The 17,585-nt window shown below is 34.8% G+C and overlaps 1 protein-coding gene across 2 annotated transcripts in view; it reads right to left on the bottom strand.

Moving 5' to 3' along the window:
- LOC150018845 (glutamate receptor 4) overlaps positions 1-17,585 on the bottom strand; it is a 430,718-nt gene that overhangs the window by 95,866 nt on the left and 317,267 nt on the right. For both annotated transcript variants that reach the window (XM_090265888.1, XM_090265887.1), the window contains exon 5: positions 10,003-10,187. In XM_090265888.1, the coding sequence (XP_090122014.1) occupies positions 10,003-10,187 (185 nt within the window). The remainder of the gene's footprint in view (positions 1-10,002; positions 10,188-17,585) is intronic.

A 17,585-nucleotide genomic window follows, 5' to 3' on the forward strand; every position in this document is an offset into this window, starting at 1 on the left:
CAGACGACATAGATGTAAACAGATATCCTGTTTCAGTAAAAGAGTAGAAGCTTTTCTGAATAAACTCTTCCAATTTGTTCAATTGATTAACTCCAAACTCATTTTAAAAAAGAACAAATGAAAGGTTATAACTAACAGAGAAAAGGCAGAAAAAAATCATGCCTCTCCCTAACAAATGAGATTCTCCTATTTGATATTGGTATGCAGTGTTTACATAGCAACTTCACTGGGTAGGTATTTTGCCAGTATTTTTACATAGTTACAGTAAAAATTTAAAGATTGTTAATCATAATGACTGAGAATACTGTTAACATTATCAAAAAAAATTCTGAAACCCCAGTCAGATTAGTTAAACTTCTCAAAATCTTAACAAAAAGTATACACACTATGAATGCCTAAGTGCATATCCTGGTGTTTTGCAAAGTAGACATTTAATAAATGCACTTAGTAAATAACATCTCATTATCACTACTTAGCATTACATATTTTATTATGTGGCTCCCTCATTAAAATATAAGCTCTATGGGGCAGGGACTTCTACTGAGCTTATAACATTGGCCTGTAATAAGCACTGAATAAATACTTGTTGCATAGATGTCAAATAAATGAAGTTATATATGACACTTGAAAAATAAAGTATAAAGATTAAGAAAACTTGCCCATTTGGTACACTACAAGTAACCAGGGCGATGCCCTTTCAGTCCATTCCTTATATTGTTATCAGAATTATCTTTTTAAAACACAAATTTGATAATGTTTAAAACATCCAGTGACATGTAAATATTATGATGAATTTAAAACTACTAGGTAAAGCCTATAAGGCCCTTCACAATCTGTCTTCAATTTGCTTTCTCATTTCCCCTGCATTTAATATTCCAACCACATTCACTTGCTTTCCCTACACATGTGGCTTTGAGCTCAGCTCTGAACATGCCTTGAATTTCCTTTCCCATCTTTTCTTCCTGGAGAATTCTGACTCATTTTTCAATAATCTACTTTCATATTTATTACACCTTTCTACATTGTGTTGTATTACTTCCTTGTGTGTTCCTCTGTTTTTTTTTTACAATTGAAATTTGTTCAAGGGATGCACTGAAATGGATTTAACTTTATATACAATGTTCATAAGTATTGAATAAATGTTTGTTGAATAAATGAGCAAGTGGATGAGTGTTGTGTACATTTATAAGGAAGGAAAATAGACAGTGGAGTGTGCAGAGACAAGAAAATTTATTTCTCTTGTATTACTTGCAAGATATTACATTATTATATTATATTAGGATATTTGACTTTAAGTTTATAACAAGCAGCAAAAATGAACAAAAATTTAATTATAAAAATAAAATTCAAATATACGAGGTCTGTCCAGAATGTATCCAGCCATGTAATATGAAAAATAGAGGTATTTTTGAAGAACATATAAGATTCAAGAAACATTGTACATAGGACAATGACGTCTTAGTCCCCTTCAAACTAGACACCTTGGGACCTCACACAGTTCTCCCAGCATCTCTTACACATCTCAAACACTCTGCAAAATCCTTTGTTGGAACCACCATCAGCTGCCCCATCGTATTTTCCTGAATCTCGTCAATGATCTGAAACCTCTTCCCTTTCAAAGGTGATTTTAGTTTGGGAAAAGCCAGAAGTCACAGGGTGTCAAATCTGGGCTTCGAGGGGCTGAGGCACTTGGGTGATTTGATGTTTCACCAAAAACTCTGCATCAGACATGATGCATAAGTGGATGTGTCGTCATGATGAAGATGTCAATCACCAATTGCCCGTAGCTGAGGCCTCCTGAATCACCCAAATAGTTGTTTAATGCAAAATTTGGTGCAGATTCATTGCTCTAAATGTTCAGTCATTTTGAATATGGTGGCCACACAGTACTCACTCAATGGCTTCTACCACCCCCACTGACTAGAACAGTGAAGTTGTCGTTGTTCACACCTGTGCATTCCAGTCCACCCTCCGTGGCTGCCAGATTATATCAATGTTGCATAAAGTGTTCTCTGTTATATTAACAATGACTGGACTTTCTCTGGACAGATCTCATATATGTATATTTACATACACACACATATATAATACACGTATATATGTGTATGTGTATGTATTTCCAATATATGTTCTGTAGTTTTAAAGGGAGGGCATAGGGCAAGTACAGAGACAATGTAATCCTGGACTTTGGAAGAATAAACAATCATGTGTTATATATGAATCTTAAAAAAATAGAAAATAAGTTTCCTATGTACAATCTTGATCTTTCTTCCACTTGTCAGTGATTATGTAAAACTTACATTTTTTTTGGTAAAAATGACACTTTTATTTTCCTTCTACAATCTAATCTTAAACTTGGTACCAGTTACATATGAGTTTAGAGAAAATCTAGGTAATAGGCAGGAAGTCTTGTACAATTATGTGGTTAACCTTAAGGAGAGGATTAGGAATGAATTTGTTCCATTATCTTTCTAAAAACATGCATCACTTCATTTACTAACAGGTAGCACACTCAGTTACTGAACTGTTTAATACAAATACTCTAGAATTTATAAAGTGTGTTATAATATTTATAAGATTCAGAAACATGTTCTCAATGGTATTGTTGAATGTTTTTCTTCCTTTTTGTTAATCTCAATGCCTTTTAAATATTTAAAAAGTAGCTACAAAATTTTTCTGAAATAAATTATGAAGTTGTACTCTTTTTCTATTTAATGAGGACTATTACTTAACTATTCCTAAACCATAGTAGATAAGTCTATGCAGTTGACTTTTATTTAAGGCTTGAAAAACTAATTTGTTTTATATACCTAATATTATCAAGCAGATTTTCCTTTATCCTTTTTAAAAAATCTGATCTTTTGAATATTTAAGTCAACAATAATAATGACAACTACTCTAATAAGGGTTCTTGCAGTATCAACTAAGACAAATTAGTTGAACACAATGAAAAGTACTTGCATTCTGACAACCATATTTTTTCTTCAAAAAAATCATATATCTTGCTTTCTTTACTTTTCCTTTTATTTTAGCATTTTTACTTTGTAAGAAAATGAAGACTAGCTGCAACCATGGTAACACCTGCTAAGAGATAATTAGAGAAGCCTTTATAACTCCCACCAATTCCATTTGCCTGACTGAGATTTGTAAAGGTATTTCTGTTTTCTGTGAAAGCAACAAACCCAGTGCATCATAATGGGACTTGTACATTCCAAGCCATTCAGCTAAAAAAAGAAAGTAAGATTAAAGAAGTAAAATTCACCTCTTAAAACATAATCTCATGTTAACTTTTAAGTTTCTTCTTACTTTGTTGCAGCTCCTGACTCAGCCAAGCCTGATATGCAAAAGTAGCTTTATAATGATGCAAAAGCAGCCAGCTCTGCCAGTACTGCAGTGTGGGAAACTGCTGATATGATTTCTTTGCTCTAGTAATTTATTTGAGTGCCCGATTTGTTCCCATTGTATCTCACTCACTGTTACTTTAATATATGGAAATAAGAACTCTTGTGCCTTTTTTCAGACTATACAACAAACTCTGGAAAGTCTAACTTTCCAATCATCTTTGGTGGGGGCAATATTCTGGATAAGAAAGCTTCTTAGATGGTTGAGGACATACCCTCTGCAATTTCAGGTACTACTGGGTGCTCTTCCCTGAAACACAAGAGATATATCTCCTGCCTCTGTCTTCACATGAAGCTCATTCAGACCTCATTTACTCAACAATTATTTTGATCTCTTTTTCTATCATTGGGAATATATTGATAAATAATAAACATAGACCCTGCTTTGATGGAGATGAGGTTTCAGCTGCAAAGGCAGATGGGTAAACTAAAGCAATACAAGCAATCCTTGTTCCTGCTACCACCATTCTTTACAGCTTCACTTTCACCCTCTACCCAGTTTTTATTCCAAAGAACTAGTTTACACCTTCTCAACTTTTTCAGACCCCCTTGCCTTTGCAGTTTCTGCCTGGAATACCTTCACCCCTTTCCCATTCCTTGGACAATACAGTGCATTTTCCATTTAAGTGTCACCGCCCCCCCCTCCCGGGAGCATTTCTGACTGTCTTCTGGGTTTTGGTAATACTTCTGTTTATGAATGCATCCAACTGTAACTGTTTATGTTTGTGAGTTCCCAGTGTAGGGCCACGTTGTGCTCATCATGGTACAATATGCAGTACCTGGAATGATGTCCAGCACATAGATGTTGAATGAGTAAATAAGGAGGTAAGTGCAGAATTGTCCCCAATTGTCTTGTCTCCTGCTGTTGGCTCATTCCTACTATCAGAATGTATGCTGCTTAATCCTTCCCTGAGTGTTGCAAATAATTGAAGCTATCATCTCTCTGTCATGACTATTTCTCCTAACTGAAGCTACATTTCCTCTTCTCTGGTTGCTTCTTTTTTTCTCCTTTGTATCTTATCTCATACTTTTTGGAGGTGTTTTGTTTTGTTTTGTTTTAGTTTTAGTGTGAAGAAAATGAACTTATGGCCATTTGCCATTAACTATAATTCTCCATTCCTTCTAGATAATGAAAGGCTCAACCAAATATGGCTCATGGAGGCAGGCTCATTGGGCCTTTGGCTTTTTTAAATGCTTTATTCAGTGTCCGAGATGTTTTTGGAAGTGTATGTGGGCTAGGTAGAGTTCTAGATTTAGTACAATTACTTATGGTAGAGAATTCTGAAAATGTATAAGTGCAGACTGCAGATAAACAGGATTTATCTATTAATCAGCACTGTCACACATTTGGTAATTTGCCAAAAATTCTGTCTGTGACCTGACATATTACTTAGGTGGTTCCAGACAAAAAGGCAGCCTTGGACTATGACAAAGTTAACTGGGACCACATCCACGTTTCACTACCTATGTACAAATGGCAACATTTCTGTTTGTGGGAAATTTTTCACTTTCTAATTGTGCCCTGAGGAAGGATTATTGGCTTCTTTTCATGATGCAATAAAGCTCTGAGAGGTCAATCATGGCTTTTAAGCTTTTTTCATTACTTTGCAAACAGTAAGGGAAGGTCACGGGGTTTTCTAATTATCTGAGATTCACATTGTGTCTAATGGAACACTGACTTCCTCTTTCATATGGTGAAAGTGAGAATATTGCTGAAAGAGACAGCAATGAAATCTGAAGCATGTGTTAGAGACAGTTCTGTGAGCCTATTACAGACCCATTTTTCTCCATTATTTTGATAAATGGCTACTTTGTACTATGAGGTCACTTTTTGCCATCTTCTCCTGATAACTACTTGACTTGCTTGGTTGGATTCCTTAAATATATCTATGGTACATCCCAGGGCCAATATAGTTCCATTTCTCTACAGCCTTTGATATCATCATCTATTCAATAAGAACTGGCACTCAGAGCAAAGTCCCTGAGGCAATATAAAATCCTTGATCACTTTTTATGTACTATTTTTCTAAAGGAGAGAATATATTTTAGTAGGATTTGAACAAATGCTTTTTGTTTAAATCACAGTTAACTGGATAAGAATTACTAAGTAGAACAGAAAGTGTATCTCTTTTGCTCATCACTTGATTATCAGCAGAGCATAGTGCCTGATCCAAAGTAGGCACTCAAATATTTGTAGAATGAATGAACATACAGAAAAGGCCCCTTGATTGAGGTTTTATCTTTATGCTTCTTTTCAGTGTATCCTCCATGTGTAAAATTATATATTGCTTCAGGATCAAACGCAATTATCAGAAAGTCTTCACTGCAAATAGCATTACTGACTTTCAGAGTCAAAGTGTTTTCAAGATCATCTCAGCTCCTTATAAAGTAAGAAAAAAGAAGAGTCATGTATTAACTGATTCACTTACTCTTGAAAAATAAACAATTAAAGATTTCTTATCCATCTCTCAAAAAAGTAAAAACCTTGATCTTTTCCGGAAGAATACTACTTTTGAGGCAATAAGTGAATTGACCAGACAACCAATTAGAAGACTACAAGCCACTCCACTACCCATCGTGACAGCTTCCTATTGGGTTGGGTATCCATGAGAGAAGGGCTTCCCCGGCGGCAGCAACACAGAAATCTAGGTGTAGGACCCTTAGCTTTTGTTCACGATGGAGTAAATTGGTGAGCAATTATTAGCTTTAAGTGCTATTTTGCTCAAATAATTTTGATGCCAGAAGGATGAAATCAAGTTTTTGTTGCTGTCTTTCTATTGTGTTAAAAAATGTGAATCAAAGTCTGGTTCTTCAATGTTTAATTGATAAGGTATTAGATAGTGTCCCAAGGGACTCTTTTCAAGTAATCAAGTTAAAGATTTAAAGTTACTAGGTATGTGTGAAGATAATGTTTAAAAGGCTCCCACTTATTTTGATATGAAGTCAATTTATTTACTAAGCTATTATGAGACATTCCATAAAATAATTGAAGTATTTTTATAGCAATAAAACAAGGTGAGAAGAATAATGCCATTGTCAAGAATAATTATATTAATTTTAGTAAAAATTGAGATTTTATCAATAATTGATCAATTCAATAATTGTTCAGTAATTGATCAATTGAACAATTCAACAAATACTCAAAAATAGTTTTAGTTGTAAGTTTCTTTTCAAAGTTTTTTTTCCTCTGCAGATGAGTAGACCAAATTTCCCATTAGATTTAGAGTGCAAAAAATAAAATTGGTTTTAATGGAGCCTGACACAAACAAACTGACAAAAATCTAATGTTGTAGTTTTGTTATTTTCTGTTGCTTCATTTTAAAATTTAATCTTTATTGTATTTTCCCCCATTACCATTTAGTCCCCTTAAATATCTCAGTGAGAGATATTTACATAAATTCCTACATTTTTTCCCTATGGTGTAATTTTAGGATAGAAAAATCAACATACCTTAAACTACAATTTCAAACACTTGTTTTTAGGCTTATTTTTTAGGGATGTTTGAATGTTTAACTGCTATTTTAAATAGCAATGCATTTAAAAGCCTTTGTAACAGTATGGATGGACCTGGAGAACATTATGCTGAGTGAAATAAGCCAAATAAGCCAGTCAGAGAAAGACAAATACTGTATGATTTCCCACATATGTGGAATCTAATGACCAAACTGAACTAACAAGCAATATGGGGATAGACTCATAGACAGAGAGCAGATGACGGCTAGTGGGGAGGAGGTTAGAGGGGGGAGGGATTCAGCGAAAAGGGAAAAAGACTCATGGGCATGAACAACCGTGTGGTGATTGCTTGCTGGGGGGAGAGGGGTATAAGGGTACTAAATATTAATGGAAAATTACAATAAAGATTAAGTTAAAAATGAACTAATTAGTTCACTGAATAAAAATAATTTGGGAAACATATATGGAAGATGAAATGTTTCTCTGACTACAGTTATTCACTAACATATTTTGAGAAAAAATTGTGTGAGCTATTTATATTACAATTTTGAAAATTGATAGAAATTGAAACATCAAAGAAGTGATTATTAACAGCATGCTACCATAATATGAAGGGCGTCCATCCTTCTAGAAAGTTACTAACACATCCCCTAATCTTTACCATATTAATTCCACCAGCTTCTGAGAGAGGCTACTTATTTTAAAATATTTTTCTGATCAAGATTCCTTAGTATTTGCTTTTAAAAAATGCTTTGGTTGATTCTCTGGAGTTGTTTTCTATTGCTATCCCCATTTATTTAAGATGTTGAATCACAGAGGTATTGAAATGTATGTACAAATTCCTAACAAAATCTGGATTAACTCTTGTATTTAGATGAGTCAAAGGTAAAACTAGGAACAATAAAAGTGATTTTGCTTAGAGGTACCATGAATTAAAATATAGAAAGTAAAAAGTAAGCTATTCTTACAGAGAAATTTGATAGGATAATTAAGAGTACATTATAGTCTTGCAATACAGTAAACTTAGTTATAATTTATGAGATTTACACTTGACAGGCATTTTAAAGGGACAAAGGTCGATTACTAAGTAGTCTCATTATTACTATGCAGTCATGATGGAAACCTTTTAGAATTCGGTAAGAAGAATAGAAATAAAAATAGAAAAGGTAGAAATTCAAGTTTTCTAAGTTCGGGGGATATAATGTACAGCATGGAGACTATAGTTGGTAATACCCTATTATATACTTGAAAGATGCTGACAAAATTGACCTTAAATGTCCTCATCCACCCAAAGAAATGATAATTATGTGAAGTGATTAACCTGACAACTAATCCTACTGTGGTAATCACTTTACCATATGTTAGTATATCACATTATCACATTGTACACCTTAAACTTATACAGTGCTATACAAAATTCATATCTCAGTTAGGCTGGTAAAATTTTATTTGAAATGACAAAATATTAAGATGTCCAGTTCTCTTAGCCAGAGCTTATTTAAGGCTTGTTCACAGAGTTAATCCAAATCACTCGGGTGTGTTGAATTTCTTCTTAGAAAACTGCTAAGCCTCTGAATGGGTCAATGTGCTTTCGGCACTCAATTGCCTTCTCTAGACACATCTCTTAAGCACAGGTACTAAGTGGAGGGTCTTTCTGAACCTTATTCAAGCCCTGGCAGGCACTTGGCAATCCAGGCAATTCTTAGAATTGACTGCTCTCTGAGATTCTTGAAGAGTTATTTACAAAGCTTCAGTTGTTCAGGTAAAAAAACTCAAGCTCTTGACAGGGGGAGGAACAGGAAAGAGGAAGAATGAGAGTTTGAGCTGAAGTGACAGTCTTGGTTAAGAAAGTAAGAAAGTTTTTCCTTGGATTCTGTAAATACCTATTTAAAAATTTCATATACCATGAATAATTACAAACTTAATAATTTGGGACTCTCTCAGGAATAAACCTGAGTAATGTACAAGTTTATAATTAATATTTTTCAAAATAATATAAACATATTCCTTCAATCAAATGGGCTTTTTTTTTCTTCTATAAAGGATAACAGAAGGTGAACACACTGACATCTCCTCTTATAGTGTGCTCTGAATTCACTAGGCCTGTAAAAGTAATACTGCATTTCTTTTTTACTTTTAACTATTACAATTTCTAATATTGCTGAGGAAGGAAACTTAAGGCATCTGGTTTAGTGCCGTCTATAATAAAGAGGAATCTGAAACATGTTGGTTTTGAACACTTGCATATTTAAGTTATTTTAAAAAATAAACCTGCTAATTGGTAAATTTACTACTACAAATCAAATTATATAATAATGTATATATAGCAAACTAATCAAAAAAAAAAAAAAAAAAAGAGAGAAGAAAAAGAAGCCCATCATGTTACGATATTGTCTAGCCAACCTAACAAATTGTAGGTAAAATGGACAAACATTTCTAAAACCACTAGGTGGCATTCATTCACTGTAATTTTGGCCAACTACAGCCTTTCAAAGCTTTATCATGATATGTAGGTTAAGGGGAAGGCGAATGCTATTCATTATTTGACAATATTTTCCCATCATTTAATACAATGACAAAGTTCTATTTTATGATTTCCTACAAAGTAAATCAACAAATATTTATTGAAAGCTTTGTTTAAGGTTTATTCCTTTGTGCAGAGAGTTGAAAATCACTGTTCCTGTGGTGGTAAGGTATTTACTTACAGCATCTAGAAGAAAATATGTTATGCACAATATGCCACTTAATTTTATTTCATTTCATTGCTTTAACAATTGATGTTGCTATTTCCATGTAGCTATTCCTCTAAAGGTTCGAGGAAGCACACAGTCACAAATATTACAGTTTCCAGATATTTTAGGTGGCATTAATATTCAAAATTAATGTTTATGAAAATTGGAGACTGAGAGATCTTGATGGTTCACAAAAGATTTTCTGTATTATATATCTTTAAAATGTGTGAGAAATAGTCATATTCCCTGCATTGAGACCTGAGAACCCAAATGGCCTTTGGTGATAGAAGGTTATGATTTAGTCTTGGAGACAAACCATAGAATGAAAATTCCCTAACTACACACTTCAGACTAAGTGGTTGGAAGAAGATGCTGATAGGGCCTAGGTTAATAATAATATAAAATCCAGGACTTACCTGTTCTAATATGTTTTGAAGCCTCTCTATCTCACAGTCTATTACAAATTTCTTCTCTTGTCTTCTATCAAGTTCTTCTAGAAGTTGTCTATAGCTGACATCATTAAAATTTTCCACACATATAGCGCTGACATGCCAACCATTTTGCCCTGCTTTCTCCATAATAGCTTGAAGTATTGAATACCCTAGTGGGGAAAAAAAAATTCAGATGGGTTACTAAAAACATCCTTTTACTTCCCTTTCATAATGTATGCAGAGACTGATTCTGTCTCAACATTTTTGTGTTTCAGAATACAGCATTTCCTCACTTATCATGGGTATTACGTTCTAGACCCCCCCCCCAATGATAGGTGAAAATCCGCAAAGTAGGAACTTTACATTTATTTTAGTATTTATATATATTTTAAGGCCTTGTAAACCCTTCCCACACACTTATAAACTGTTCCCAGTCCTTTATTAACCTTTTCCACTCCCTTATTAACCTTTTCCACACTTTTATAAACACTACTTATGTTCTTAAACATATTCTACACTCTTAAACCTACATAACTTTAACAACATACGTATATAGTACCGCAAAATCCTGCAATTCTGCGATAAGTAATTAAATATAATATTTGAAAAAATCCCGCGATACAGTGAGGCTGTGATAAATGAACTGCGATATAGAGAGGGACTACTGTACACAATGGATGATTAAAAATTTAAAAATCTGAGTGGTTATTTTGAAATCATTTGTTTTGTTTTACTCAGGGCAACAACATCTTTTAAAATATTGACTGAATGAAGTAGCAATATCCTACTTTGAGTAAGTTCTCAAAATCTCTCTACTGAAGAATATTACATTGCTCTAGACATATTTTTGATAATATAAACCAAAAACCAAATACAGCACTACCTGTAGTCAATAACAATTTTCTAAATGTTTTTTGGTAATTCTACACACTAGATAGAATTAATTTGGAACATATGTTTTGACTCTCCCTTTGGGCAAGGTAGCGACAGCATTGTTTAGTTCAACTATGGAAAATAAGATTGAAAGGAACAATGTTACCACAAACAGTCAGTCAGCGCCCCAGGGGATCTCCCCCATTGACCAAGATGGTGCAGAGGGAAGTTCTCACACGGAATACCCCAAGAGCTAAAATGAATAGACAGGGCCCCAGGGTGCTGATAGCTATCAAGATAATTGGAGAGAGAAAAAGTCCTCCCCTCCCTATCCCTATAAGAATGAGCTTGAGCAGGAAGAGGGATGGTCTTTGAGGCAGGAGTCCACCATTCTTCCAGGTCACTGCACTGTCCTTTTGCGCCAGCACCTGTTTCACAAGTTAGACTCTCTTCGCAGCAGGCAGCTGAACCTGTATTTTCAGTTGTAACAATGTAACAGAATTTAAGGAGTATCCAGTACTGTAAATTGGGGAAGCATTATTTAACTCTTCTCCCCTTGTAGCATGGGAGTAATGTTGAATGGGGATAAATTGAATGACACATTAGGTGAGGCACTGGGTACTCAAACCCAATCTAGTAGAGGAAATAGACATTCAAATAAACAAATGTACATTCGTTTAAAAAGCATAATGACACCTATACTCAAGGTAAAGATTTGGTTAAATCTGTCTGGATGAGACAAGGAAAAACACCATGGAGGAGAAACAAGTTGAGTTGGGTCTCGAGGGTTGAGAAGGCACATCCCAATTTGCTGAGGAAGGAATGGTGTTTGTTAGCTGGAGACAGGTTTCTAGAGAGGATTGGATAATCTCTACCCTGTACTTTGTCCAGATCTCTCTAAATGTGGAAGGGAAGTCACAGGTCTCACTGTCTGGGTTAAGGACAAAGGGGCAAACTTTTGAATTCAGCACTTAGAGTACTTCTTAATGCCAACATTTTCTTGACCTCTCACTTTCCAGCTTTCAGTTTTAAAATGAAATGTGAGAGAAAGTGAAAAGATTCTTTGTATCTATAAAGAGTGCTTAAGGAAAGATTGATTAAGATAGAAGCCTGTTAACCAGTTATCCTCACCCCATTCCACTGTGGCTTGGCATAAAAAATGTGCTAGTCTTTTTCAAAGAATGTCTAGCACCTATTTAAGCTCATTCTATGGCAGCTGCCTATGGTTTCTTCCTGTCTTGGTCTCTGGAGTTAGAGTGGAGAGATGGGTGGATTAGAAGTAAAGACCGACAATGAGTATACAACACATGTAAGATAAAGGCACACTTCTCAGTTTTCATTGGTATGTGAGTCTCAGATTCAAAGATTTGAATACTTAGATATGTTTCTTACAATCAGAGTTTCAAACATTATGAATGTTCTGTTAATATCAACAGGTGGATCTGATGATGTGATCATATTTGAAAGATAAATTACCTGATATCCTGCCAAATGAAATATTGTGGCAGTCAGGATTTATTTTTATCTGAATGAAAAAAAAAATTCCCCAAAGAGAAAGAAAGAGGGCATGTTAATTACTACATAATTATTCTGGTATATCTATTGCTCCATTTTGTCTTTCCTTTTGTAGCGTATGCCTGTAATTATCTTTTCAAATCTTACCTAGATTATCCCCACCTCCCCACCCCAAAACCAGTACTTTCCCCCTTGTTTCCTATTTAATGCACGTGCAAGATGATGATCTGAGTCCTATCTTAATGTACATGTTCATGCCTCATTTCTGCTGTTACTGGTGCTTGCTCTGTGATAGTAAGTGAGGCAGTGTTCCTTTTATTCATTTGACACCTATGAGCATGATTTTTAAAAATATACCTATTGACATTTTACTATTCTTTTTTCTTTTTACTTATTCTCATACCAAAAAAGACTTTTTGTTTGTCCAATTTTTTTTCATGTTGTAAAAGCGGTAAACATTGGCTACACATCAAAGTAGTCTTCCTGCTCCCTGGGGGCAATTCCCAGCTTGGTACAGTTCTTTAGTTAGTGCTCCCCTGCCCCCCATCATGTGGTTTACAGGTTTCATGTATGTATTAAGCATTCAGGTTGTTATTTTCCTGCCTACAGAACTTTTACACTCATAAAACAAAATTATACATTTTACATATTGTTATCTGATTTTTCAGATTTACAAATAACACTAGAACTGAAATAAGACAAAAACCTTAAGACTAAATCCTTGTTACATGGACAAGAAAGTTGGCTGCCTAAAATAAGCCATTAATCATAATCAGAAATAAATGGCATCTTTTCAATGCAGTGCAAAGGACACACAGTGGCAGTTTCAGAGCCTGGTGAAACACTTGAAATCTTTAGTAAACGATGTTTCATTTTAATATGCTTTCTTTTTCATTGCTACACAGATCTGTGTGTCTTATTTATTTGCTAAAACAGTTAGGAATACATTGTAAATCACAGAAAATACTGCTGTTGAATCTATGGTTATGTAACTTAACTGTTATATAAACTGGAAAATCACAAGTCATACTAATTCTACATCAGGCTATGATTTGTATCTTCTAGTTATTAGACAATATGTAATACAGTAGTGTTGGCCAGAAAATGGACACTGTAGTTTTAGGTGAATATTATAAGACTAATGGAAAATTCACTACTATAAAGGATCTTTTAAGTCTTCTTTAAAAAGGCTGTCTAACATTTTACTCAATATAATTTGTTGAAAACCAAGATTCTTTAGGGTATGACAAGACATGACTTTGATTCTACAAAGAATTAGCTGCCTAGCAAATCTGATACTTAGGTAACTATTATACAAATTACATAGTGTTGTACAAATAACCTCAAAAGAACCTAAATAATTTTATTAGAATAGTAGTGAGGGCATACTGTGTACAAGATCACATTATGGGATTACAATAAGTAATTAAATACTTTTTAATAGTTATTAAAGAAAATTCAATTACACATACAAATATTTAAAAAATGTTATTTTGTCATGCAATTATATCATCAATTATGTTAAATAGAATCATAGAGATATAAGCAGCCTTGAGCCACTGCATCCCTACACATCAGCACTTTGGTGTCATCCATGGATAATGACCTATTTTGGATGAGTAATACCATCCAGAGCTGTGGCTGCTAGTGGCAAGCTGCTCTTATTTATTTAATGTTCTCTTTTGATTCAGCTATCTGTACACAGAGGGACAGGAGGAGAATCAGGAGAAATTTATGTCAAGGTGGATATAATATCAAAAAGAAGGGAGTTATCCATGTGCTATAATAGAGAAACTTCATTTAGCTAAGGACAGAAAAGTGTTTGTACTGCTTTATAGTTAGAAGGTCACTGGTGTGCTCGTCAGGAGCAGCATCAGTGGGATTCTGAGCAGAGAAGTCGTATTTCACAAGAGTGAGAAATTGAGGAGAAAATGAGAAGTGAGAAGGTAGAAATGATTGAGGACTATCATCAGGGCCAAGAAGTCAGGAGAAGAAGAGTGTGCTGTTGTGATAAATGCGGGATAGAGAAGCATCTAGGCCATGGGAACTGGCTTGGGGATGAGTGGACGAGGGGTCCCATGAAGAATGGCAGAGCTTAAAAAGAAGCGACATGGGAGGTAGCAGCCGTGTGTACTTACTCAAATGAAAGCGTCTCTCATTAACCCTGTAAATTGCTATGCAGGTCCCTACAACTACACCATTAATTTCTCTGGTGGGGCACAATGACCGGCCTCCAAAACCAGTGTATTTGAAGAAAAAGTTGTACTGTGTCTGGAAGTGCACTTCATGCTGTGTGTAACCTCAGCCATAGAGAGTAACAGGATTCTGTAATCCTCACCACATTTAATGCCACTGTGCTGGAACTGTAGAGCAGATTTAGTAACCATTTAGTTTGGACTGTTTCCAAAGCAGCTTAGGTACTAAAATAACACGTTCAAAAGCTGCAGTCTGGACTCTAAGGTCTTGCCACACACAAGGAGTGACTGACATTGTAGCTTGGTTAAAATTATCTGCAGCGGTGACTCTAACATTTATTTATGCTATAGTTCAAGAAAGGAATAGTGAAAGTAAACAAAGATATTGCAACTTATATAGTTTGAAGCTATACATTTAAAACTAAAATAAGATGGAATGCCTTCAGTTTTCCCTTTTCTAGAAATAATCAAGAGTAGAAACAGAAAATCCATATTCAAAGGTAATCTGGGTCCTAATTTCTCCTTAAGGCCTCTTATACTTTCTGACAATAACGTTTAGTGTCTCCTGACTCTCACATTGTACTGTTCATATGTAACTCGGCTGACATCATATAGGGGGATTTGATACTTTAAATTTTTCAAGTTTTCTTTCAGTTGCACTGAACCTAACCCTCTTATTACAGGCATAAAGCAAGTAGTTTCAACTATTTGCACAGGTTCAAGGCAGTCAGCAGCTCCTCTCAGGCATGCCCTAACACTAGTTTTACTTATTTCCTTTGGGCTTTTCTAGAACTGGGCCAGTGGAGAACTTTATTTCAGTACAAAGAATGGGTGGGCCCATTAAGTTATATATGCACTTGTTCACATAGCAACTAAATTGATCTTTGTATACAGAAACTCTATGGCACTTCCTTGCATGAAAGCTTCAATGGTTTCTTAATCTTTTATGATACATATCAAAATCTGGTCATACTTGTCCCCTGCCTCCTTAAAGAATTGTTTTATACCACTGTCCTCACCTTCTTACCATCTAGCAAAACTGGCCTTCTCAGATGTTCTAGAAGGTACCACGTAGCACCACCTCAGTGCCTTTGCACATGATACTGCTCCCTCTACTTTTGTCTTCTTTCAAATTTTATCTCAGACATCACTGACCATCTGACTAGATCATTTGTCTGTCGTACAAGCTCTTTCAGTTTTTTGTATATTTCTTTCAGAGATTGTGACCATAGTTTCTAACTACACATTTGAATGATGATATTATTAGTGTCTTTTCCAGCCACTACACATGAAAGTAGGTTCTATTTCTGTGCTCAGTGCATAGTCCAGTGGATGCTCAGTAGAGTTGTTTGAATTTATGAATAAATTAATTGGAAATTTGAGGAATCAGGATGTTAAAAATGTTAGAAGTAAGAAGAAGCATGGCAGTTCACATTTAGGAGCTTCAAACACTTCAGTTTATCTTGTATGTTTGGAAAAACAAGGAGGGCATGTGGTGACTTGGTGTGGTCTGTGAAAACAGCTTCAAAGGCTGGAGAGATAAGCAGGCAGGGAACATATCAGAAGGACCTTCTCTACCTGGTGACAGAATTTTGTTTTTATTCCTCAGGGACTTTAAAGAGAGAGTGACAAGGCTGAATGTGTTTTAGTACGATCATTTAGCTGAGTTGTGGAAAATAAAGTAAATGAAGTTAACACAAGAAATGGAAAAACCAGATAGGAGGCCTTATTTAAGTAATCCAGATTAGAGTAGATTCTAGATTAAGGGGGCAGAATAAATTAATTTGGTGATTGATGAAACATAGGGATGAGGAGAAGGAGGATTTGAGCATAACCAACATCTGTTCTACTGACGGTCGGAAGGAACTCTTAGATCTTTTTTGCTCTCTTGAAGAAACACGTATTTTTCTATTTGGATTTCAGGTGTCAATTGACTCCTGGTGATAGAGTCCTTGCAGCTACCGTTTTCATCACCCAAAGTAGGATGCTGAATTATGACATAGGTTTGAGACACCCTCTTTCTCTTGCTATAGACATTAATTGTTTTAGCGATCATCTCTGTAGATTTTGAATATTCCCTAAGAATAAACTGAATCTCTTTTCAAGTTTTACTCCAATATTTTTTACCTCCTTAGTACTATGGGTATCTATTCTTATCTTTTTATGATAGAAGACAATTTCTTTATGCAAGAAAGGCATTCTTTAAAATTTTGCAGAATTTAAAAATCAGATAACTGAAGACTGATTTCCTAATCAAAATAAATGTCTAACATTTCTACATAGGTATTATTTTTCTCATAAACATTTTATATATTTTTACATTACCCCATATAAAATTTAGAATTTTGAATATCACAATGTATAAAGTTCACAATTCAAAAGCATAAAATGCAACATTGTATCCTCATAAGGGGATTAAAATATACATTTGTGAATTAACAGACACCTAAAGAATGTTTGTCTCATATTAAGCATTTAAAGAATTTAAGACATAATTTTGCATGTTAAACTTATTCAATATGCCAAAATTTGGGGAATGTAAAGTGTTGTACTAAAAACACTTCACTGGAAGGAAAATGGCCTGGAATGTGACATGGCCCTCAGAGGATGGGAGGGTTTCACAGATGAGCTCCGTACTGCAGCATAAGGCGAAGTCAGAGAGGCAGTGGGACTGAGCAACACTTAACATACTCTTAATAATTAATAGATGAGTTTGCTGGGGCAGTAGATTCATCAACTACATTATTCTCTATTATCGTTTGACAATATAATTGGACCTCGTAAGAAGTATTATTATTCTCATCTTGTAGGGAAGAAGCAGAGATAGGTTATGTGATTTATATTAATCATAACCCTTGTAAGTGACAGAGCTACAATTTGAACTCAGGTCTTTCATGCTTAATTAAGTGTAGGGAATTTTCACCACACTTCAGCCAATAGCAGGAGATAAAATGGGAAAGGAAGGTTGAGGTTGTGTTGCAAAAA

This window comes from Furipterus horrens, unplaced genomic scaffold, assembly GCF_987537825.1.
Source record: "Furipterus horrens unplaced genomic scaffold, mFurHor1.1.pri manual_scaffold_2, whole genome shotgun sequence".
In the NCBI taxonomy this organism is placed as follows: Eukaryota; Metazoa; Chordata; class Mammalia; order Chiroptera; family Furipteridae; genus Furipterus; species Furipterus horrens.